This window comes from Rhinolophus sinicus, chromosome 8 (assembly GCF_057876585.1).
Source record: "Rhinolophus sinicus isolate RSI-liver-muscle chromosome 8, RSI-T2T, whole genome shotgun sequence".
In the NCBI taxonomy this organism is placed as follows: Eukaryota; Metazoa; Chordata; class Mammalia; order Chiroptera; family Rhinolophidae; genus Rhinolophus; species Rhinolophus sinicus.
The window spans coordinates 41,963,512-41,982,486 of NC_142508.1; the positions used below are offsets into that span (position 1 = coordinate 41,963,512).

The 18,975-nt window shown below is 51.7% G+C and overlaps 1 protein-coding gene and 1 long non-coding RNA gene across 2 annotated transcripts; one reads left to right on the forward strand and one right to left on the reverse strand.

The window, feature by feature from the left end:
* The first annotated feature begins 4,370 nt into the window (after positions 1–4,370).
* Positions 4,371–18,046, forward strand: CADM4 (cell adhesion molecule 4). Its single transcript, XM_074314216.2, has 9 exons — positions 4,371–4,530; positions 13,203–13,349; positions 13,715–13,867; positions 14,141–14,275; positions 14,676–14,840; positions 14,970–15,060; positions 15,209–15,381; positions 16,372–16,500; positions 17,007–18,046. Exons 1-9 carry the CDS (start codon positions 4,467–4,469, stop codon positions 17,114–17,116), a joined length of 1,167 nt encoding a protein of 388 aa, XP_074170317.1. The 5' UTR covers positions 4,371–4,466; the 3' UTR covers positions 17,117–18,046.
* LOC148757554 (uncharacterized) lies at positions 12,055–14,244 on the reverse strand. The gene is made up of 2 exons (XR_016021999.1): positions 14,121–14,244; positions 12,055–12,635 (listed from the first exon to the last, which is right to left on the reverse strand). It is a non-coding gene; the product is annotated as an uncharacterized LOC148757554 (long non-coding RNA).
* Positions 18,047–18,975: the final 929 nt, after the last annotated feature.

An 18,975-nucleotide genomic window follows, 5' to 3' on the forward strand; every position in this document is an offset into this window, starting at 1 on the left:
TCTCCAGGCCTCACCAGGGACAGGAAACAGAATTTAAATCAAGGTTGTCTTCCTTTTGCAAAATCTCTCTGTCTCTGAATGTATGGCTTCCCTTGCGAACTTCCACTTTATTTTTCCGTCTCTCCACAGATTTCTTTCTCCTGATTCACACATAGTAGCCAAAAGGTGCCTTTAAAACGTCAAATACCAAGAACTACTGAGTCCTGGTTCTAAAATTTTAGCGGACAGACTCTGATGGGGTCCCGTTTGGGGCAGGGCCCTGCCTATGACCCCCACTGCTATAGCCAGAGAAGTTCACCTCAAAGCGACCGTGTACAGTTGTTCAGGTTGTAAAGAGGCATCCATGAGAACTGCAGTGCTCATGGTATGCACCCACTCTGCCAGAGCTGGGAAAACAACCTCTGTGAGAGACATCCTACCACAGGATGGGGGAGCAACTGGAAAAGAAAACTGTCACATAGAATGTTTTCATCTGCATGCAGGGCTGCCTCGATGTATTCTGTGTGACTCACAGGCAATATGGTGGCCAGGGTTTTATGTAACAGGACACCCAACTCAAAATAGTTGAAACAAAGAAGAAATTGATTACCTCACAGAACAAGAGATCATGAGTTGGGGCAGGCCCTGGGTTGACTAGTTCAATGTTTCCACTATGTCCCAAAGGATCCATTCAGGCTTGTCCACCTCCTGGCCTCAACATGGCCGCTGCAGTTCCAGACGTCACACCCACATTCAGAGGCAATAACAAAGGGCCATCCATCTCTACTTGGGTCTCTTTTTCAAATCAAAGAAAAATTATCCCAAAACTTCCAGGCTGACTTACTCTCATGTTTTATTCGCCTGACTTGTTTCATACACCCATGCCTATGACAATCACTGGAAAGGGGGCATGGAACCACAATATTTGGCAAAGTATATTCAGACCCCATTTCTAGGGCTTCCGCACATCATCTGGCCTTTAAAGAATGGTAGATGCCTGACCAAAATGAGGATTTTCTTAAGGAACAAAGGCAGAGGGAATGTGTATTAGGGAAAAACACCCAGTCTTCCTCCTGTATAGGAAAAAACAAAAAACAAAAAAACAGTTCTTCCCTACTGTGTCTTTCTCCTGAGTGTCACCTTTATTTTCACAGTACTACCATACTCACATTTCTGGTCACCAATTTGTGTGTGTGTGTGTGTGTGTGTGTGTGTGTGTGTGTGTGTGTAGGGGAGTTTCTCCACACCAAGCAATTCTCTGTGACCCCGTCTGGATGTCCTACAATTTAACTCAATTCTGATACTATCTACCTGGAGATAGCATCAGATCCCACAGGTTAAGGGCTCAGTCCCACAAGACCACTCCCCGCTACAGATGCCAATGGCAAATTCAGGTTGTTGCCTGTACTTCTGACCAATCGGCTATAAATTAGAGGTTCCCATGACCCCCTCTTCAGGTTTGATTAATTTGCTAGAGTGACCCACAGATCTCAGGAAACAATTATGTTTACCAGTTTATTATAAAAGAATATGATAAAGGATACGGATGAACATCCAGATGGAAGAGATGTGTAAGGCAGGGTATGTGGGAAGGAACACAGAGCTTCCATGCCTCCTCTGGCACATCACTCTCCCCAGTACCTGTATGTGTTCACCAATCAGGAAGCTCTCCAAACACCATACTTTTGGGGTTTTTATGGAAGCTTCATCACATAGGCATGATAGGTCATTAACTCCCTTTCTTCCTTCTCAAGAGGACAGAGCTGAAAATTCCAAGCTTCTAACCATGGCTTGGTCTTCCAGATGACCAGCCGTTATCCAGGAGCCATCCAAGAGCCCACCCAGAGTCACCTCATTAAAACAAAAGACACTCCTATCACCCAAGAAATTACAGGGGTTTCAGGAGCTCTGTGCCAGGAACTGGGGGCAAAGACCAAATATGTATTCCTATTAGCTCACAGAATGACACTGAGTGAGAAACTAACAAACCCTGCACCATCCCATGACTTCAAAAACTCTAGAATGGTCAACTCATGGTATGCAGACCATTCCCTTCCCCTCCCCTCAAGTTGCAGGCACAGCAGCTGTCTCCCTAATATCATTTCTGTTTGGGAAAGCTGATTTCACCTCTGGCCTGGGGGTGGGGTGAGCCTTTGGCTTATGTCTACTTTAATCAGTGTAATCTCATCCCCTGGCCATTGATATTGGTTCAGTGATGGGCAGGTGGCATCATCTGGACCAATGAGACACAATTGAAGGTTTTTCTAGGGGCTTCTGTGGGTAAATATTTTCCTTCTCTCCTGAAGAGCTTCTTAAAGTCTCTTCTCTCCCTTTGTCTCTTCCCCCTCAGTCTCCCTCAGTCTGGCTCTCTCAGTCTATTTGTCTTGTCTATTTCTCTTTGTGTTCCTCCCAAATGTGAGGAAGAGTGTGGCCCCAAGGCTATTTGTCAGCCATCATGTAAGGTGAGGAGAGCCATTTATCCTGAGGACAGATAGCTGAACAGACCATGCTGAAGCCAGCCATATGTGAGACTTTTTTCTTTTTTAATTAAACTTATTGGGGCGACAATGGTTAGTAAAATTACATAGGTTTCAGGTATACATTTCTATCATACATCATCTATATATCACATTGTGTGCTCACCACCCAGAGTCAGTTCTCCTTCCATCACCATACTCCCTTTACTCTGTGCTACCACCCCCAACCCCAAGACTGTTTTATAAGTGAAACTATCCTCTTTCTCTTAAGCCAGTTGGATTGGATTTGCTGTCACTTGCATGAAGACCCTAACAGGTAAAGTACCCTGGAGTAGGATGGGGGCAGGACCACCACTTTCACGATGTCCTCAGATGAAATAAATGGTGGGACCCAAACAAGACAGATGGGAAACAAAATATCTCCCAGGGTGCCTTGCACCTGGAACAAGAGACAATTAGAGCCATGGGCAAATGGACCCATGGGGCAAAGACAACTTTTAGCTACCTCCAACCCAATATCCCAAATCCAGGTTGGACACTTCTATTCTACCTATCCTAACACAGAGAATGTGAGCCCTGGAAGGATTAGAGGTGATCCAGCCTGACCACCTCTTTCCCCAATTTACAGAAAGGTAAGCTGAGAATGGAAAAGGAGTCTCTCAGAGCTGTGGTTCTGGGGATACAGGGGTTGATAGGAGCTTGGGTCCTGAGGACAGAGAGGATGCTGGGAGCTGGGCACTGAGGGTAGAAAGGGTTTCTGGAACTGAAGTCCCTTAGTGGATGTAAAATATTCTGGTAGTGACAGAGAAAAAGAGCAAGGATTTTCAAAGTTGGCATACTTCAATTTACCTGACTGTCAAACAGGCATGGGAGAGGCTGAGGTTTCCTACCTTCCATGGTTCCTACTCTTCCTGGGTCCAAAGGGTGATTATCTTGCAGCACATCTACAAGGTCCCACAGAAATGGGCTCAGGGAAACCCACTCCCAGGAAGGAGAAGGGACCCAAGTCTGGAGGGGTGAGTCAGCGCAAATGATGGGTGAGAAGTGGGAAGGGCATACAGAGATGACACAAAGAGAGTGGGGCAGGAAAAGCAGGGAAGCGGGGTGGGGTAGCTGGACGCTAAGGGCCCAGGAGGAGTCCACAGTAGCCTCTCCCTTCCTGGGGCTCAGGACTCAGGCTTTCTTCCAGTTGGTTCACTTTCTGGGGGCCCCTCATGGGTAATGTTGCCGAGACACGGGGTTTACAAATCAAGAGAGGAGGGAGGGTGGGACCTGATTCCAGTCCAGCCCAGCCCTGCCCTGGGACGTCCTGGACCTGCCCAAACAGGAGGCTGCTGCCTTCCCTCTCCTGTGACAGCTTCATTTTCACTCACCTCACTCACCTTTCCACAGAACACTTCTCACACCCCTTTGCCATGAAACACTCTCCCTCAATGCTCACACCCTCACACACTCTCCTCACACAACACTTCCACTCCACACACCCGCATACACCCGCACACACATCCAAACCTTCACACAGAATTAGCTGCCCCTCACCCCCACACAACATCTGCACCTTCGCACAGCCTTCCAACAACACCCTCACACCCTCACCTTGAACATGCACACTCACCCTCACGCAATGTTCTTACCCTCTCACATCACACTCTCATTTCTTGGCTCAACAACCACAACCTCTGCCCTCACCGGCACCTCATATTTTCCCCAGCCCTGTCCCGCTCACACACACCCCTGGACGCCCCGCCTGCCCGCATCTCCCCCACCTCTGGGCGCCGCACCCCCCCACCCCGCCTCCTCCCGGCGGGTGCCTCTCCCTTCCCCGGGGTCTTGTGGCCTGTCCTTCGCCGTCTCCCCCTCCCTCCCCAGCCTGGCCCCGCCCCGGCCCTGGAGCCCCGCCCCCGGGCGGGCAGGGGGCGGGGCGCAGGGGGCGGGGCGGGCGGCGCGGGCTGTGCAGGTGCCGGGCCTGGAGCGAGCGGTGGCGGCGGCGGCGGCGGCGGTGGCGGTACCATGGGCCGGGCCCGGCGCTTCCAGTGGCCGCTGCTGCTGCTGTGGGCGGCCGCGGCTGGGCCAGGTAGGGTCGGGTGCCGGGGTCGGCTGGGCTGGGGCGGGGGGCGGGCCGCGGTGACAGCCCCGGCGCCGCGGGGCCGCAGAGGCCGAACAATGCGCGCGGGGCCGGGCCGGGCCCCCTCCCCGGGACAAAGCGCAGCGCGGGCCGGGAGCAGGGAACCGCGAGCGGGGGAGGGGGCGCGGGCCCCAGCCGCCCTGCCGCAGCTCCCCCACCCTGCACAGGCCCGGATCCCGGCGGGGACAAAGGGCCCGAGACCCCCGCCCCCAGCCCGCCTTCTCCGGGCCGGTCCTGCTGTCCTTCTGTCCGCTCTCTGCATCCCTCTGTCTGCTGGTCTCTGAGTCCGTCAGTGTTTCTCCTTGTCCCCCTACCCTTGTCCTCTGTCCCTCAGACTCGAAGTCCTGTCTCTCTCTCTCTGTCCCCCTTTCTCCTTGCCTTCCTGTCCCCCACCTCTATATCCTGTCTTTGTCCCCCACCTCTGTCCCTTGGACTCTGTCCCTGTTTAGTGGGTCACTCTGTCCCCCATCATCCTCTGTATTCCCCCTTCTCTGTCCCTCTGTATTTCTGCCCTCCCTCTCTGCCTGTCTCGCTGTCACCCTTGTTTCTCTGTCCCTTTTTCTCTGTCCCATCCCTTGTTTGCCTGTCCCCTATCTTTCTGTCATCCCTGTTTCTCTAGCCCCCCTCTGTCACCTATCTATCTCATTCCTCTGTCTATCCTCCTCTCTCTGTCCCACTGTCTCCCTGTCCCCTGTCTCTCTGCCTCCCCTCTCTACCATTACAACCTCCATCCTGGGATCCCCATCTCCATCCTACATTCCTGCATCTCTCTATCCCTATGTGCCCCTGGAGAGGAACTGAGTCAGGCAGGGCATCCTAAAGGGCCCTGGAGGGAAATGTGTATGTGTAGGCGGGGGGTAGTGTGGCAAACCTCAGCATGTAGGCACACACGTGGATTCATCAAATGCCTCCCAAACGCTGCCCCTCCCCACCCATTCGCACACCCAGGCCATGACTTACAGAGAAGCCCCCGTCCAGAACAGCAACAGCCAGGGAGCCATCCACATACCCTTATCACACACTGAAAAGCTGGAGACCTCCAAGATAGGGTGACCCTGAGACTGGGGACAAGGTCAGGAAATGTCACCCACACACACTCTCAGACTGTGTGTGCCTCAAACCTGCCACAGGTCACCTCCTCCCTGAGTGGGTAAAGCCACTCTTGGGAGGAACAGAGGACTGGGAGGTGGCCGGGCAGGAGGGCTGGATGTTCTGTGGAGATTTGGGAGAGGAGTACAAAACCAGATGGCACAGGATGGGGGCCTAGATGTAAATCCTGGCTCTTGCCATTTGCCACAGCAGCTGATGGCAAGTGCCCTTCTCTCTCTGGGGCTCAGTTTCACCTTCTGTAAAGAGAGGATGTTGAATTCAATGATCTGAAAGGGAAGGAACTCCAGCTCGAACCCCCGAAAAGACTTCTGACAAGTTGGGTGCTGTTTATCCTTCCCTATCCCAGGGTTTGAGGCAGAGCCTCCCTCTCCTTGGGACAAGGCGAGAGGTAAAGCTGACCTTTCACCCTCTACCTTGCTTTCTTCCATAGTCTTCTGCCATCGCTTCAGACCCTTACCTCCTTTCTTTGCGACAAACATGTCACCATTTCCCAGATGAGCGCTTTGGATACATTTCCATCCAATTTTATTTTCCTTTCTCCATTTTTTAGGCCCTAAAACCCAACCTCATAGAATCCTAGAACTAATGATTCCAGTAAACAAAGAATCTGAGGCTATTTTGACCGCTTTAGGAGCCTAGAATCCCAGTCTTTAGAATCTTAATGCCTTTAAAATTCTAGAACCTTGATGCCATTAGCACTCTAGCTTCTTAACAACTTCAAAATTCTGAAATCTTGGCCTCTTGGAGATCCTGCATCTTGACAGCTTAGAATTGCGGGCGCTGGAGTGTCAGAATCAGAAGACAGCCCGAAGATGATCCCCTACCCAGTTCAAGAATCTTTTCTCCAGCACTTCTGGGAGGTAGCTTTACATGTTTGTCCCTAATTTAAAGTTACTACTTCCTGGTATCCTAATCCCTTCTATAAACTTTCTCTAAATTAAATAGCCAAGCATTGGGCTTTATAAGTTGGGAGAGAGCTGATGTCCTGGCAAGCGCTCTGGACTGGGAGCTGAAGAACCAGACCTGTCTGGTGTAATTTTGTGTCAGCCTCTGTCCCTCTCGGAACCGCGCTTTCCCCTGCTGCAAAGCATGGGGTAAGGGAGCTGCAGTACATGATCTCAGAGGGCCCTGCCCGCTTTCCTTTTCATTGGATATTTCTGAATGGCCTTGGCTGCCAGATTTCAGGGGGTGTCCATAGTCCCCACATTTCTCTCTTGGTCAGCCTCCTTCCTCTCACCTTGCTCAGCTAGCAGGAGTGGAGATGGGAGATGGCGTCCATTTGTTTCCTTTGAAAAACATAGTCTCTCTTTCCTGGCTCACTCATCTGCCATGAATAGCAGAAGATGATGTTGAGATTTATGCCAAAGAAAGAATTGTGTCCAGGGTGGGCAGGCGAGAGGAAGAGAGAAAGAGAGATGGGTTGCCTGCCCAGAGATGCATACAGGCGGACACAGAGATGCACAGGCCATGAATTGGATGGAACAGAAAGGGGCTGAGGAAACAGATATCCAGATACAAAGAAAAGATAGAGGCTGTTGGAGTTGGGGGTGCCTTGTGTCAGGGGAGCTTGTTCATCCCAAATAATGTTTTCCTCCCAAGTGACTCACTTTTTCCTGCTAAATTTCTGACCTGCCACTCTGAGAACAGGGGGGCCTTCTCTCCAGTGTGAGTCACCCCAGGGTCCAGGTCTTTGGAGGCTTCTGTCACTGACCCCCACCCACCCATGAGCTAGATGCCTGAGTCTCCAGAGCTGGGGTCAGATTCTGCAATGATTGCAAGACCTTAGATACAGCCGGACTGGGGCCTGGGTGGGTTAATGTCGTGCGAGCCTGGCCTGTCCCCGTCTTGGGGAACACAAAGGCAGCTTTCTCTGTCTGGGTGGGGTGGGGGGGGACTTGGAGACAGTCAGACTTGCCAGTGCCCAATGGCCTGTGGCACCAGGACCCAAGCTCCCACTGGTTCCTGCCTGTGCAGACCCCAGGTCCCTAGGGCCTCTTGGAACCAGGCACCAAGGCTCCTCCGCAGGCATCCAGCGGGGCAAGAGGGCAGCAGCAGAGCCTGGGCTCTTCTGGGAGGGAGGTGAATAGAGGGCACTGGGGGTGGAGGATAGGACAGTAAGCACTCAGTGCAGGCTTGCACCCTTCCTGGAGCAGGAATTCCTCCCCTGACCCCATACCCAGGGGGAACCCCCACCCCCTGGCTGGGCCTGAGGCCCGGAATCCAGGGAGTTCTGAATATCCCAGGAACGTGGGGGCCACAGGGGAGACTTTGTGTGTGAGGCTGCTGACTCTCCCCTATGCCCCCACCTGATGCTTGGTCCCCAGATAGTAGGGGATGGAGGGCTGGGGGAAGGCAGGACTGTTGCTCTGGGGGTTGAGGACTGTGGACCTGGAGTCAACAGTTTCCAAGAGAGGAAGGGGCTGGGGTCCTCGACTCCTGAGTCTGAGGTAGGAGAAGGTGAGGGGTCCTGGACATGAGTGTCAGAGGAAGGAAGGGGCTGGGGTCTTGGATTCCTGGGTCTGAGGGAGGAAGGGGCTGGGGTCTTGGATTCCTGGGTCTGAGGGAGGAAGGGCTGGGGGTCTGGATTCCTGGGTCCTGGGAGAGGAGGGGCTGGGGGCTGGACTCCTGGGTCTGAGGGAGGAAGGGCTGGGGGCCTGGGCTCCTGGGTCTGAGGGAAGAGGGGCTGGGGGCTTGGACTCATGGATTCTGAGATAGAAGGGGGCTGGAGGTCCATACTCCTAGGTCGTGAGGGAGGGAGGGATGGGGATACAGACTCCTGAGTCCTGAGAGAAGGAGCCGGGGGTCCCACTCCAGGTTTCTGAGGGAGGAGGGGCTGGGACCCTGATGCCTAGGTCCTGAATACAGGCGCCTTCACAAGGCTGAGCTGGGGAAGAATTGATGCTTTGTGCAAGGATGTTCGGACTCCGCCATTGATGGGGGGCTAAGGGGGGGTTCAGTTAGAACACAGGGATGTACCACCTCCCTAGGGGAGGAAGTGGGGGAAGGAAGCATGATGCCATGAGCTCCCTGGGGAGCGGATACAGAGGGGGTGGTTGTGACCTTCCCGGAACTGTGACCTTGAGACTCCCTTGGGTATTCGCTGACTCAGGACCCAGGAAGTGCTCTCCCATCCCGCTTAGTCTCCGTGGAAACATCCACCAGCTGTTGCTCTAGACCCCTGGCTCCTGGGTCCTGAAGAAGGAGGGAGCTGAAGGCCCAGACTCCTGGGTTTGAGGGAGGAGGATGCTGAGAACCAGATTCCTGAGTCTTGATGAAGGAGGGCTCTAGGAGCCTGGCCTCCTGGATCCCGGCAGAGGAGGTAGTCGGGGCTGGATCCCAGAATCTAGGAGGAGAGGGCCGGATTCTGGGTCTCAACGCATCACCTGCTCAGGCACACTTTCCCAAACCCTCCCCTGTCCCTTTTTCCAGGCACCATCCTGTGATGACTCCAGACTGTCAACACAGTTTAAAGGGCCAGTGCCCTAGTCCCAAAAGCTCAACCCCTCTCTGACCAGAAAGTCCCTCCTCACCACCCCCCAACCCCGAAACAAAAGCTCCTGGGACATTAATATTCCAGGCACAGACACTGTTGGTTACTGACTCCTCAGGAGGGGGAGGGAATAAGACAAAAGCCCCCACCCTCACCCCATGTGCACCCACAAGCAGAGGGCAGGGGATAAATTTGCGAGGGCAGATCCAGAGGTCCTGGTGGCTCTCTGGAGATGTTGCATTTTTGCCACTGACTTACCTGAGCCTCATTCTCCACATCTGTAAAATGGGGGGCTAGCCCTGAGGTCCAGGATCCATGGATAGGCTTCAAGATGTTTTTTAAAAGTGCCAGAATGCGCAGCAGGCCAGTTTTCAGTGTTCAGGGGTGTGTTTCTGGAGGTTGTAATACCAGCAGCATTGCAGAGAGGGCTCCCTGAGCTGCAGGCACTGGGCTGGGAGGGGGTTGGGGTCTTGAATTTCTATGAGGCAGGCACTGGCATCATCCCTATTTTATAGGTGGGACATCTGAGGCTGGGAAAGGTTAGGCACTTGCCCAAGGTCACACAGATGGCAGGTTGTGTACCTGGGATCAACCCAGGAGTTTGAGAACAGTGATGTCACAAAGTCGTTGTGAGGCTGAAATGAGATCCTGCCTCACACATGCTATTCATTCATCCATCTCCCAGACATTTATGAATTAGCAGACACACTTCTAGGCACTAGGGGTATAGCAGTAAGCCCAGTGGCTTATCTCCCTGCTTCATGGGGGACAGATAATAAAGAAGTGAGCAAATTAATAAAATGATTTCCATGAAATTTCCATTGGGGAAATAAAACAAAGGTGATGAAATGGAAATGTTCTGGAGGTGAAGGGATGGGGAGAGAAAGTCACTCCTAAAAGGTGTTGATATGAGCAGAGATCTGAGTGAGAACAGGATGCAGTCCTGGGATGACCAAGGGGGAAGAACAAGTGCAAAGGCCCTGAGGTGGGAACAAGATCAGGTGTTTGAGGGATATCAAAGCCAATGAGGTGGAGTGAAGTGAGGGGGGTTGGCACTGCAGCCAGAGGGGCCAGGGCACCTTCGAAGTCCAGAGAAGGAGTCTAGATTGTATTCAAAATGTAATGGGCAGCCTTCGGGGGGCTTTAAGCAGAGAGGTGACTTAATCTGATTTCCCTTTTTGGAAAATCTGTCTGGCTGCTGTGTGGGGAATGGCCTGGGGGGAAGGCAGGCCTGGAAGCAAGGAGACCCATGAGTAGCTCTTGAAGGTCCAGGTAAGAGATGGTGTCATTGGATGAGGGTGATGATAGAACAGATAGACAAAGGTGAATAGATTTGGGATATATTTTGGAGGTAGAATGGATAGATCTTGCTTATGGAATAGATGTCAGAAGTGAGGGAAAGAGTGAGAACTTGATTTCTAGGTTTTTGGCCTGAGCAACTGGGTAGATGGTTGTGACATTTACTGAGATTGAGAAAACATGGAGAGGAAAATATTTGGGGCAAGGATTGGACATATTAAGCTTGATATTCCAGGAGGTGCCAGATAAACCCCTAATAGTGGCTTAAAAACACAAAGAGTTATACTCAAACACAAAAGAATCCAGAAGTATGCATTTAGGGCTTTTATGGCAGCTCTCCATCATTGCCTGAAACCCAGGCGTCTTCCAGTTCTTGGTTCCACCATCCATACTGCCCTTGTCCTCATGGTCCAACATGGCTGCCAGAACTCTAGGCATCACATCCTAGTTCCAGGCAGCACAAAGGTGACCTGGTAGACAAGGGACTTGTCCCCCCTTTTTAGGAAGTTCTCCCTAAATTACTATATGACACTTTTCCTTATGTCTAATTGGTCAAAACTTTATCACATGGCCTCACTCAGTTGCAAGAAAGTTTGGGAAATATCTCTTTCTGCTAGACATAGGGCAACCATAAAACTCAATCAGGGTTCTTTTGCTAATGAGAAAGGGAAGCACGGATGTCAGGGTAGGAAGCTAGCTGTCTCTGCCTCCATCCCCCAGAATTAATCTTTTCCACCCCTCAGCCCCAGGTTACCCATCGTTCTTATAGGGAACGTAACACTTTTGATGGGATATTACAGTGATTTGTGTCTACCTCCCCATAAATCTTGAAGGTTTTCCAGGACAGGGATCTCATCTGACTCATCTCTAGGCACCCAGTCCCAGAAAACATACCTACTGCTCAGGAAATACTCAAATGAATGAATGAGAAACTGTAAGAGACATGAAGCAATAGTTATCCCACATTTAAAGGTAAATAACCAGATCTGAACATGGCTCTTATGTGCTTCAAAACCTCCACTGGCCTTCAGGATAAAAGCTAATCTCCTACCTTGGCATTTGAGGCCCTCTGCTAGCACATTCCACAACCCCTCACCAGTGCTGCACACTTTGTACCCACAGACAGGAGTGGATGTGAATGCAGGATACAGAATCAGGTCTGGATACAGATCCTGGCTCTGCCACTCTCAGGCTGTGTGTGACCTTAGGCAAGTCATTTTCTCTTTCTGGACCAATTTTCTCATCTATAAAATAGGAATTGGGAAAAAATTGGGGATTGATAATAGTACCTACCTCATTTGGATATTATAATGATTAAATGGAAATTATATAGGTAATGCTCTTAGCACTGAGCGTGATTGGTACAGCAAGTGCCTAATAAGCAGTTACTGTGGTGATTATTGTTTTGCAGATGACGGTGACAATGATGATGGTGATGCTGATGATTAATCTCAGCTTTGAGCTTTATTCTAGGCTGTTTCCTATGCTGGGAACACCCTCTTACTAATTGTTCCTCTGATGAATTAATCAGGGTAGCTTAACTGCTATAACAAACATCCCTGAAAGCTCAATGGTTTAACCAAAAAGTGTATTTCTCACTCATGTTACAGTCCTGGGCAGGCAGAACACGGGGGCAGTCAGTCAGGGCCCTGGATTCTGTTCAACTTGTGATCCTGTCCTCTCCATTCAGCCAGCAAGAAAGATGTGAGGGGAGCCAGGCTGGAAGATGTGTTTCTCTTTTCCACCAACACCCCATTGGCCAGAAAGCAGTCATGTGCCCCCCTCCCCAAGTACAAGGAATCCTGGGAAAAGTAGCCTAATCGTGTGTCGTACCAGTTAACTTTAGTGGTGTAACAGATCGTCCAAAATTTAGTGGCTTTAAACAAACATGTTATTTGCTCTTGACTCTGGGGGCCAGCAGTTTGGTCTGGATCAGTTGGGCAGTTCTTCTCTTTTCCCAACTGGGGTCACTCCTGTGACTGCAGTCCTGGTGGTCTCACTGGGGCTGGATGGTCAAGGATGGCCTCACTCACATGGCTGGCAACTGGTGCTGGCTGTTGGCTGGGCTTCTCTTTCCATGTGGTCCCTCATCCTCAACTAGTTTGGGCATCTTCCCCCCACAGCTTCAGGGAAGCAAGGTCTCTTGAGGCCTAGGCTGAAGAATTCATATAATATCACGTCCAGCAAATTCTGTTGGTCAAAGAAGTCACAAGTCCTGTCCAGAGTCAAGGGGCAGAGTGGCTTCTTAATGGGGGGAATCGCAAAGTCACCTTACAAAGGGCATGCACATGGATGGGAAGACTGTTGAGGCCATCTCTGTACACTAATTGTGCCCAGGTGTGAAAGATGGGGTTTGGTGAACACATAAGAGTTTCCCACACTTGGTGAACTCCTGTTTACTCAAGATGTGAATTCAATGGCGCTTACTTCCAGAACCTTCTCTAATCACCCACCTCTGTAGGCAGTACTTCCAGAACCTTCTCTGATCACCCACCTCTGTAGGCAGTGGTATCCCTTCAATCTGGGTTCCTAGTGTGCCCTGTGCTGCCCCATTAGAGTCCATCTCCTGGACTCCAACCTGCAGGAAATGTTGGGTGTGATGAACTGAATGACAGGGAAGGGAGAGGAGTTGGAGGTTTGGATTGGAGAGGAACAGAAGGAGAAAGATTGAATTGCAGCCCTCAAAGAGTCTCCCATCCTGTCTCTCTGTCTACTGGTCCAGGGACAGGACAGGAAGTACAGACAGAAAATGTGACAGTGGCCGAGGGTGGGGTTGCCGAGATAACCTGCCGTCTGCACCAGTATGATGGCTCCATAGTTGTCATTCAGAACCCAGCCCGGCAGACTCTCTTCTTCAATGGCACCCGCGGTGAGTGCTGGGGCCCAAAATCCTGAGTCTTGAAGGAGGGGAGGGCTGGGGCCTGATTCCTGTGACTTGAAACAAGACAGAGCTGAGACTCTGTGGACCCCTGGGTCTGAGGGAAGACGGGACTGGAGGCCTGGACTCCTGTGTCCTCAAGAAGCCTGGAGCTGGGGGTCTGGAATCCTAGTCCTGTGGGTGGGAGGGCCTGAATCATTCTGAGTCCCCAAGGGGATAACTAGGTGGGCACCTTAGACGCATAGATGTGGCTGGAGAAAAGAGGCAGAGGGCTGAACTCTAAGCTCCTGGGGGAAGGGTGGGACTCTTGAGGCCAGGATTCCCCAAGTTGATGCCTTCCCATTCACTCTCTCTAGCCCTGAAGGATGAGCGTTTCCAGCTTGAGGAGTTCTCCCCACGCAGGGTGCGGATCCGGCTCTCAGATGCCCGCCTGGAAGACGAGGGGGGCTACTTCTGCCAGCTCTACACGGAGGATACCCACCATCAGATTGCCACGCTCACTGTACTGGGTAACCACTTTCCACTCCTGGGACCCATGCCCTCCTCCTTTCTCTTCTGCTTATCCCTTATCCTGAGACCTGACCCTGGCTGTTTTTAACCTCCTGAACATCCGGCCTTACTAAAAATGGCCAGCCTTCCTGACCTCTGGCCTCTGTGTTTTCACCCTTGCCACCTGGGACTCTTGTTTCCTTTGATCCCTGGGATCCCGCAGTCTTGTCACTTTGAGCCCACCTCGGCGCCTCCCTTAACCTCCCTCCTTACCCATTTTCTCCCTGTGTCAGTGGCCCCAGAGAATCCCGTTGTGGAGGTCCAGGAGCAGGCGGTGGAGGGCGGCGAGGTGGAGCTCAGCTGCCTGGTTCCACGGTCTCGCCCAGTTGCGGTCCTGCGCTGGTACCGGGACCGCAAGGAGCTGAAAGGTATTCCCGGAAGTGGGGTGAGAGGTGTGGGAGAGGTGCCAGTGAGGGGCGGGACTTGAGAGATGGCAAGTTGCTGGAGATCGGGCTTAGGAAAAGCTGCTTTGTGTGTGCGCGGGGCTTGGAGAAGAGCGCCCGATTCTGGCAGACACCAGCCACTCAATATGCAGCTATTGAATTAATTGATAGATGAGAGATGTGGGTATGAAAGAGAGGGGCGTTGGGAAGAGGCACGTAGGGTTGTGGTCTTGGTTCGGAGAGGAGAGATTTGGAGGACAAGAAGTGAGGCCTGTGGTTAGGGGCGGAGCTTGACAAAACCTGCTTTGGGATTGGCTGGGGAGAAATACATAGGGGCGGGGGAGCCGGAATCCTGGCCTGATGGTGTCTCCTTGGGGCGGGGCAGGTGTGAGCAGCAGCCAAGAAAATGGCAAGGTCTGGAGTGTGGCGAGCACAGTGCGGTTTCGTGTGGACCGCAAGGACGATGGTGGTATCATCATCTGCGAGGCGCAGAACCAGGCGCTGCCCTCGGGACACAGCAAGCAGACTCAGTACGTGCTGGACGTGCAGTGTAAGTGCTCGGTGGTCAGGGACCCGGTGGATGTGTGGGGTTCCCAACGCCAGCCGCCTGCCCCCAGGAGGGTTACTCGCCTGGTGTGATGACCCTGATAACCACTCTCCCATCTCACTTCGCCCACAGACTCCCCCACAGCCCGGATCCATGCCTCCCAAGCTGTGGTGAGGGAGGGAGACACACTGGTGTTGACATGTGCGGTAACGGGAAACCCCAGGTGAGCTCTGGCGCCGGAGAACCCTGAAACGAAAGAGCTAATACGGACCCTCTTATTTGGAGATGCTGCATATGTAGATTCCTGAGAAGTTAGAATTGGGTGCTGGCACCTGAGTCCTTAACTCTCACTATACTCTAACCCGGTCCAGGCCAAATCAGATCCGCTGGAATCGCGGGAATGAGTCTTTGCCGGAGCGGGCCGAGGCGGTCGGTGAGACGCTTACGCTGCCAGGCCTAGTATCAGCAGATAATGGCACCTACACTTGCGAGGCATCGAACAAGCATGGCCATGCCAGGGCACTCTACGTGCTAGTGGTCTATGGTGAGAGCTGGCTGAGGCGCGCTTGGGGGCGGGGTTCAGAGAAGAGGCGAGGCCCCTTGAGGGCGTCTTGCTTGTCCTGCGTGGGGCAGGGCCTGTGCAAAGTGATTCCAAGGGGTCAACAGCTCACAGAGTTCTTATAGTTCTGGGGTCAGACTGACCGTTTGGGTTCAGGATACTGCAATATTAAATTGCAAGTAATTTAGTCTGTCTGTGCCTTAGTATCCTTATCGGTAAACGGGAAGTAAAGAACAGCGCCTATCCCATAGGGTTGATGTGAAGACATATGAGCTAAAAAGAGAGGGTACCAAAAAAATGTATACATATTTTAAGAAAGGAAGAAACTATTAAAATTGTAATACTCAATATATACAGATAACAAAAGGTGAATACAAGTCATGTTTGACTTCCTGCAATTACAAGAGGTGCTCAAAGTGGTTACCATTGGTGTCCAGACACTTCTGATTACGGCGAACTACTGCTTGAGCAACGTTGACCAATTTGTCCACTTGTATACATTTTTTTGACACCCTCGGTATATAAAGCAGTTGTAATGGCCCCTAGCACAAAATAAGCCTTATGTGTTTAGCGCTTATGATGGTGGGGTAGGAATTTTGGAAGTGGTTTGGCCCTAGCTCAGCATTTTAAATACCTGGAGCGTTTTAGATAAGATGAGAAGGAACTTGGACCCGAGGTTCCGTGGGGAAAGAAACAGATGTGCTGTTTCTGTTTTCTGGGAGGTGGGCTGAGGGAAGGCAGGGCAGGTATTAGCAAAAGACTCAGCGGCCTTGTATAAACCAACACTCATTCCTTGAGGAAATAGAGCATCAAGAAAGAGCGAGGTCCTGAGAAGGGTTTACAAGGTGGCATGTTAAGGGGCGCTATTAGATGTGGTGGGTGGAATGGTTTAACAGATTGGCAGCGATGGGGCCAGGCTGGGACCATTCTCTGATGAACTAACTGGTCCTGCACCCCATCCTTTTCTTCTGGCAGACCCCGGTGCGGTGGTAGAGGCTCAGACGTCGGTGCCCTATGCCATTGTGGGCGGCATCCTGGCGCTATTGGTGTTTCTGATTATATGTGTGCTGGTGGGCATGGTCTGGTGCTCAGTGCGGCAGAAGGGTGAGTGGGGGCAGGGCCTGAATTCAGCGAGGGGTGTGGTTGATTGGGGAAGGGGCGTGGCTTATAACCCGGATACGAAAGAGGGCGGAGCCTAGACCCAGGATTCATAAGTGGGGGGGACCTGAGGCCAAGATTCCAAAAGGGGCAGGTCTTTTGCCCAGGACTAAAGGGTGAGATGTTGAAGCTGAATTAAGGCCCCGTGGGTTTGGAAAAAAAAAATTATCTTCCTAATTACTGGATTCGTTGGGAGCAGAGCAAGGGGATATCACCAAGAGAAGGATAAGGGCTGATCTTTCCAGGAACTTTTGGAGTCTTCCTAATTCAGCTTTACCTCTTTCTCTGCTTGTTTTGCTATTCCCTGGACTTGATTCCCTCTCCCTGTGTGTTCCGTTTCTCCTTCTTCCTTCGTCTGATATCTTTCTGTCTCCCTCTTCTCAAACATTTCTGTCCCAACTCCTGGGTCCACATGTGTGTCTCCTCTGCCCCCCGGGTCTGTCACCCCTCAGGTTCCTATCTGACCCATGAGGCCAGTGGCTTGGATGAGCAGGGAGAAGCGAGAGAAGCCTTCCTCAATGGCAGTGATGGACACAAGAGAAAAGAAGAATTCTTCATCTGATCCCACTTCCACCCCGGGCCTGGGCCTGGGCTTGGGCTGGGGTCCACCCCACTGCCAGCTGCAAAGACATTTACCAGAGTCTGGGATGGTGGGCATCTCCCCCCACCACTAACACCTCAGACGTTTGGGCAGGGATGGGGGTGTTGGATGCCTAGGTCTCTGCAATGGCCAGAAGCAAGGTCCCAGAGGCCTGGGTCCCCCAGGGGGCAGGGGCCAAAGGTCCAGATCCCCCAAGTCCAGGGAGGGCAGTAGGGATTGGGTTGGGGAAAGCTAACTGGGGGAAGGCCAGGGCCCCTAGGCTGCAGAACCAGGTCTTGTAGGGAAGGGATCAGATTCTGGGAAGGGGGGGGTGGGCAGGGGAAGGGGAGCACAGATTTCTTTGGGGGTCTCAGACCCCATGCCAGCCATTGTAGGAGTTCCACAGAGCTCTGGGCACCTCTTTGCAAAGCCATGTTTGCACGGTGGGGATGGGGGGGAGGGTGTGGAAACAGGGATTCTGTGTCTTTGTGTCATAACTTTGATGGGGGTGGTGAGGGAGATAGCCTCAACCCTTTTCTTCAATCCTCCTTTCCCAGGTTCCTGGGCTCCCCTTCCCTTCACCTCCTTCTCCCACATGTGTCCCACCCATATTTGTCTCCCTGTCTACTCTCCCCTGGGGGGGCCTTTCCCATCTCTCCTCCAGGCCCTCCCAGGGATAGGAAAAGGATTTTAGGGGGTACGTTGGTCTCTATGGTTTTATATATAATATATTAAAAAAATAAAAAATCTGTATGAAAATATCAGATTGTGCCCCCCTCCCCCATTCCTGGCTTTTGCTCCCTTTTCTTGTTTAAAAAAAAAACCACACACACATTTTGTATGGGACGGGAGGGGAATGGGGAGGGGGTTTGGCAATCCCACTAACCACCATTAAACTGAGGAGAGAACACGCGTTTGGTGTGGCTGTGTGTCTGTCCCTCTCCCTAGACCTGCACCATGTTGGGAGGGGAACTGAACTAAGGGAAGGGAGGAAGAGTGCGATGGTTGCTGGCGGACAGTATAGGCCAGGAGAGGGTCCTTACCTCACCAATGGCTCTTTAAACCTCCCAAGAAACCTGGGTTGTTTTTCCTGGACACTCCTTCAGCCAGTCACAGAATCTTACCTCTTCAGCAGCTATCCCATCCCCACCCCATGGCCTGGACCCTTCCCCTGGCTTACCCCCACCCCTGACAACAGTCTCCTGGGAGCTTTCAATTACATCTTGCCCTGTGCCTGCCCGTCTCAAAACTTTCCTCCCTCCCCATCATCTCTAGATCAAGTCAAAGTTCCTTAGCTTTGGGGCATTCTGGGGCTCCTCTTTCATTCATCTAAATTTCAAATAAGTGATTCTAATTTTAGATTTAAAAATATATTGACCTCTTACTTTGTGCCAGGTGCGGCTCAAAGGTCTAGAGATGCCATTGTTGAATAAAACAGGCAAATGTTAGGTGTTCAGACCCCTTAGCACTAATCTGAAATGTGGTTCTGTTCTAAGTACTGAGGTCCCAAAGTGGAAAAGGGTGACTCCATGTTTACTCTCCATGTTTACTTTCATGAAGCTTTCATGAGGAAACAGACTATCAATCAGCAAGGAAGGAAAAAGGAACTTAATTTCAGGTTGCCATTAAGATAAAATGCAGAGGAAGGGGATGTAGAGCACAATTTTATTTTAACGTGTTATTTTGGAAAACTTCGAACACACAGAAGGAGACAGAACAGGACAATGAAGTCCCATGCACCCTTCATCCGAGCTTAAATAACCACCAACTCACTGCCAATCAATCCTGTTTTGTCCACAATCCCATTCGCTTCTCTAAAGCAAATCTCCATGTGCTATCTT

Excerpts from the sequence above, each read along its gene's own strand:
- CADM4 (XM_074314216.2), top strand. The coding sequence starts at position 4,467 with ATGGGCCGGGCCCGGCGCTTCCAGTGGCCGCTGCTGCTGCTGTGGGCG. Across the intron at positions 13,350-13,714 it reads CTTCTTCAATGGCACCCGCG|CCCTGAAGGATGAGCGTTTC; the intron begins GTGAGTGCTGGG and ends CACTCTCTCTAG. Across the intron at positions 14,276-14,675 it reads GGACCGCAAGGAGCTGAAAG|GTGTGAGCAGCAGCCAAGAA; the intron begins GTATTCCCGGAA and ends GGGGCGGGGCAG.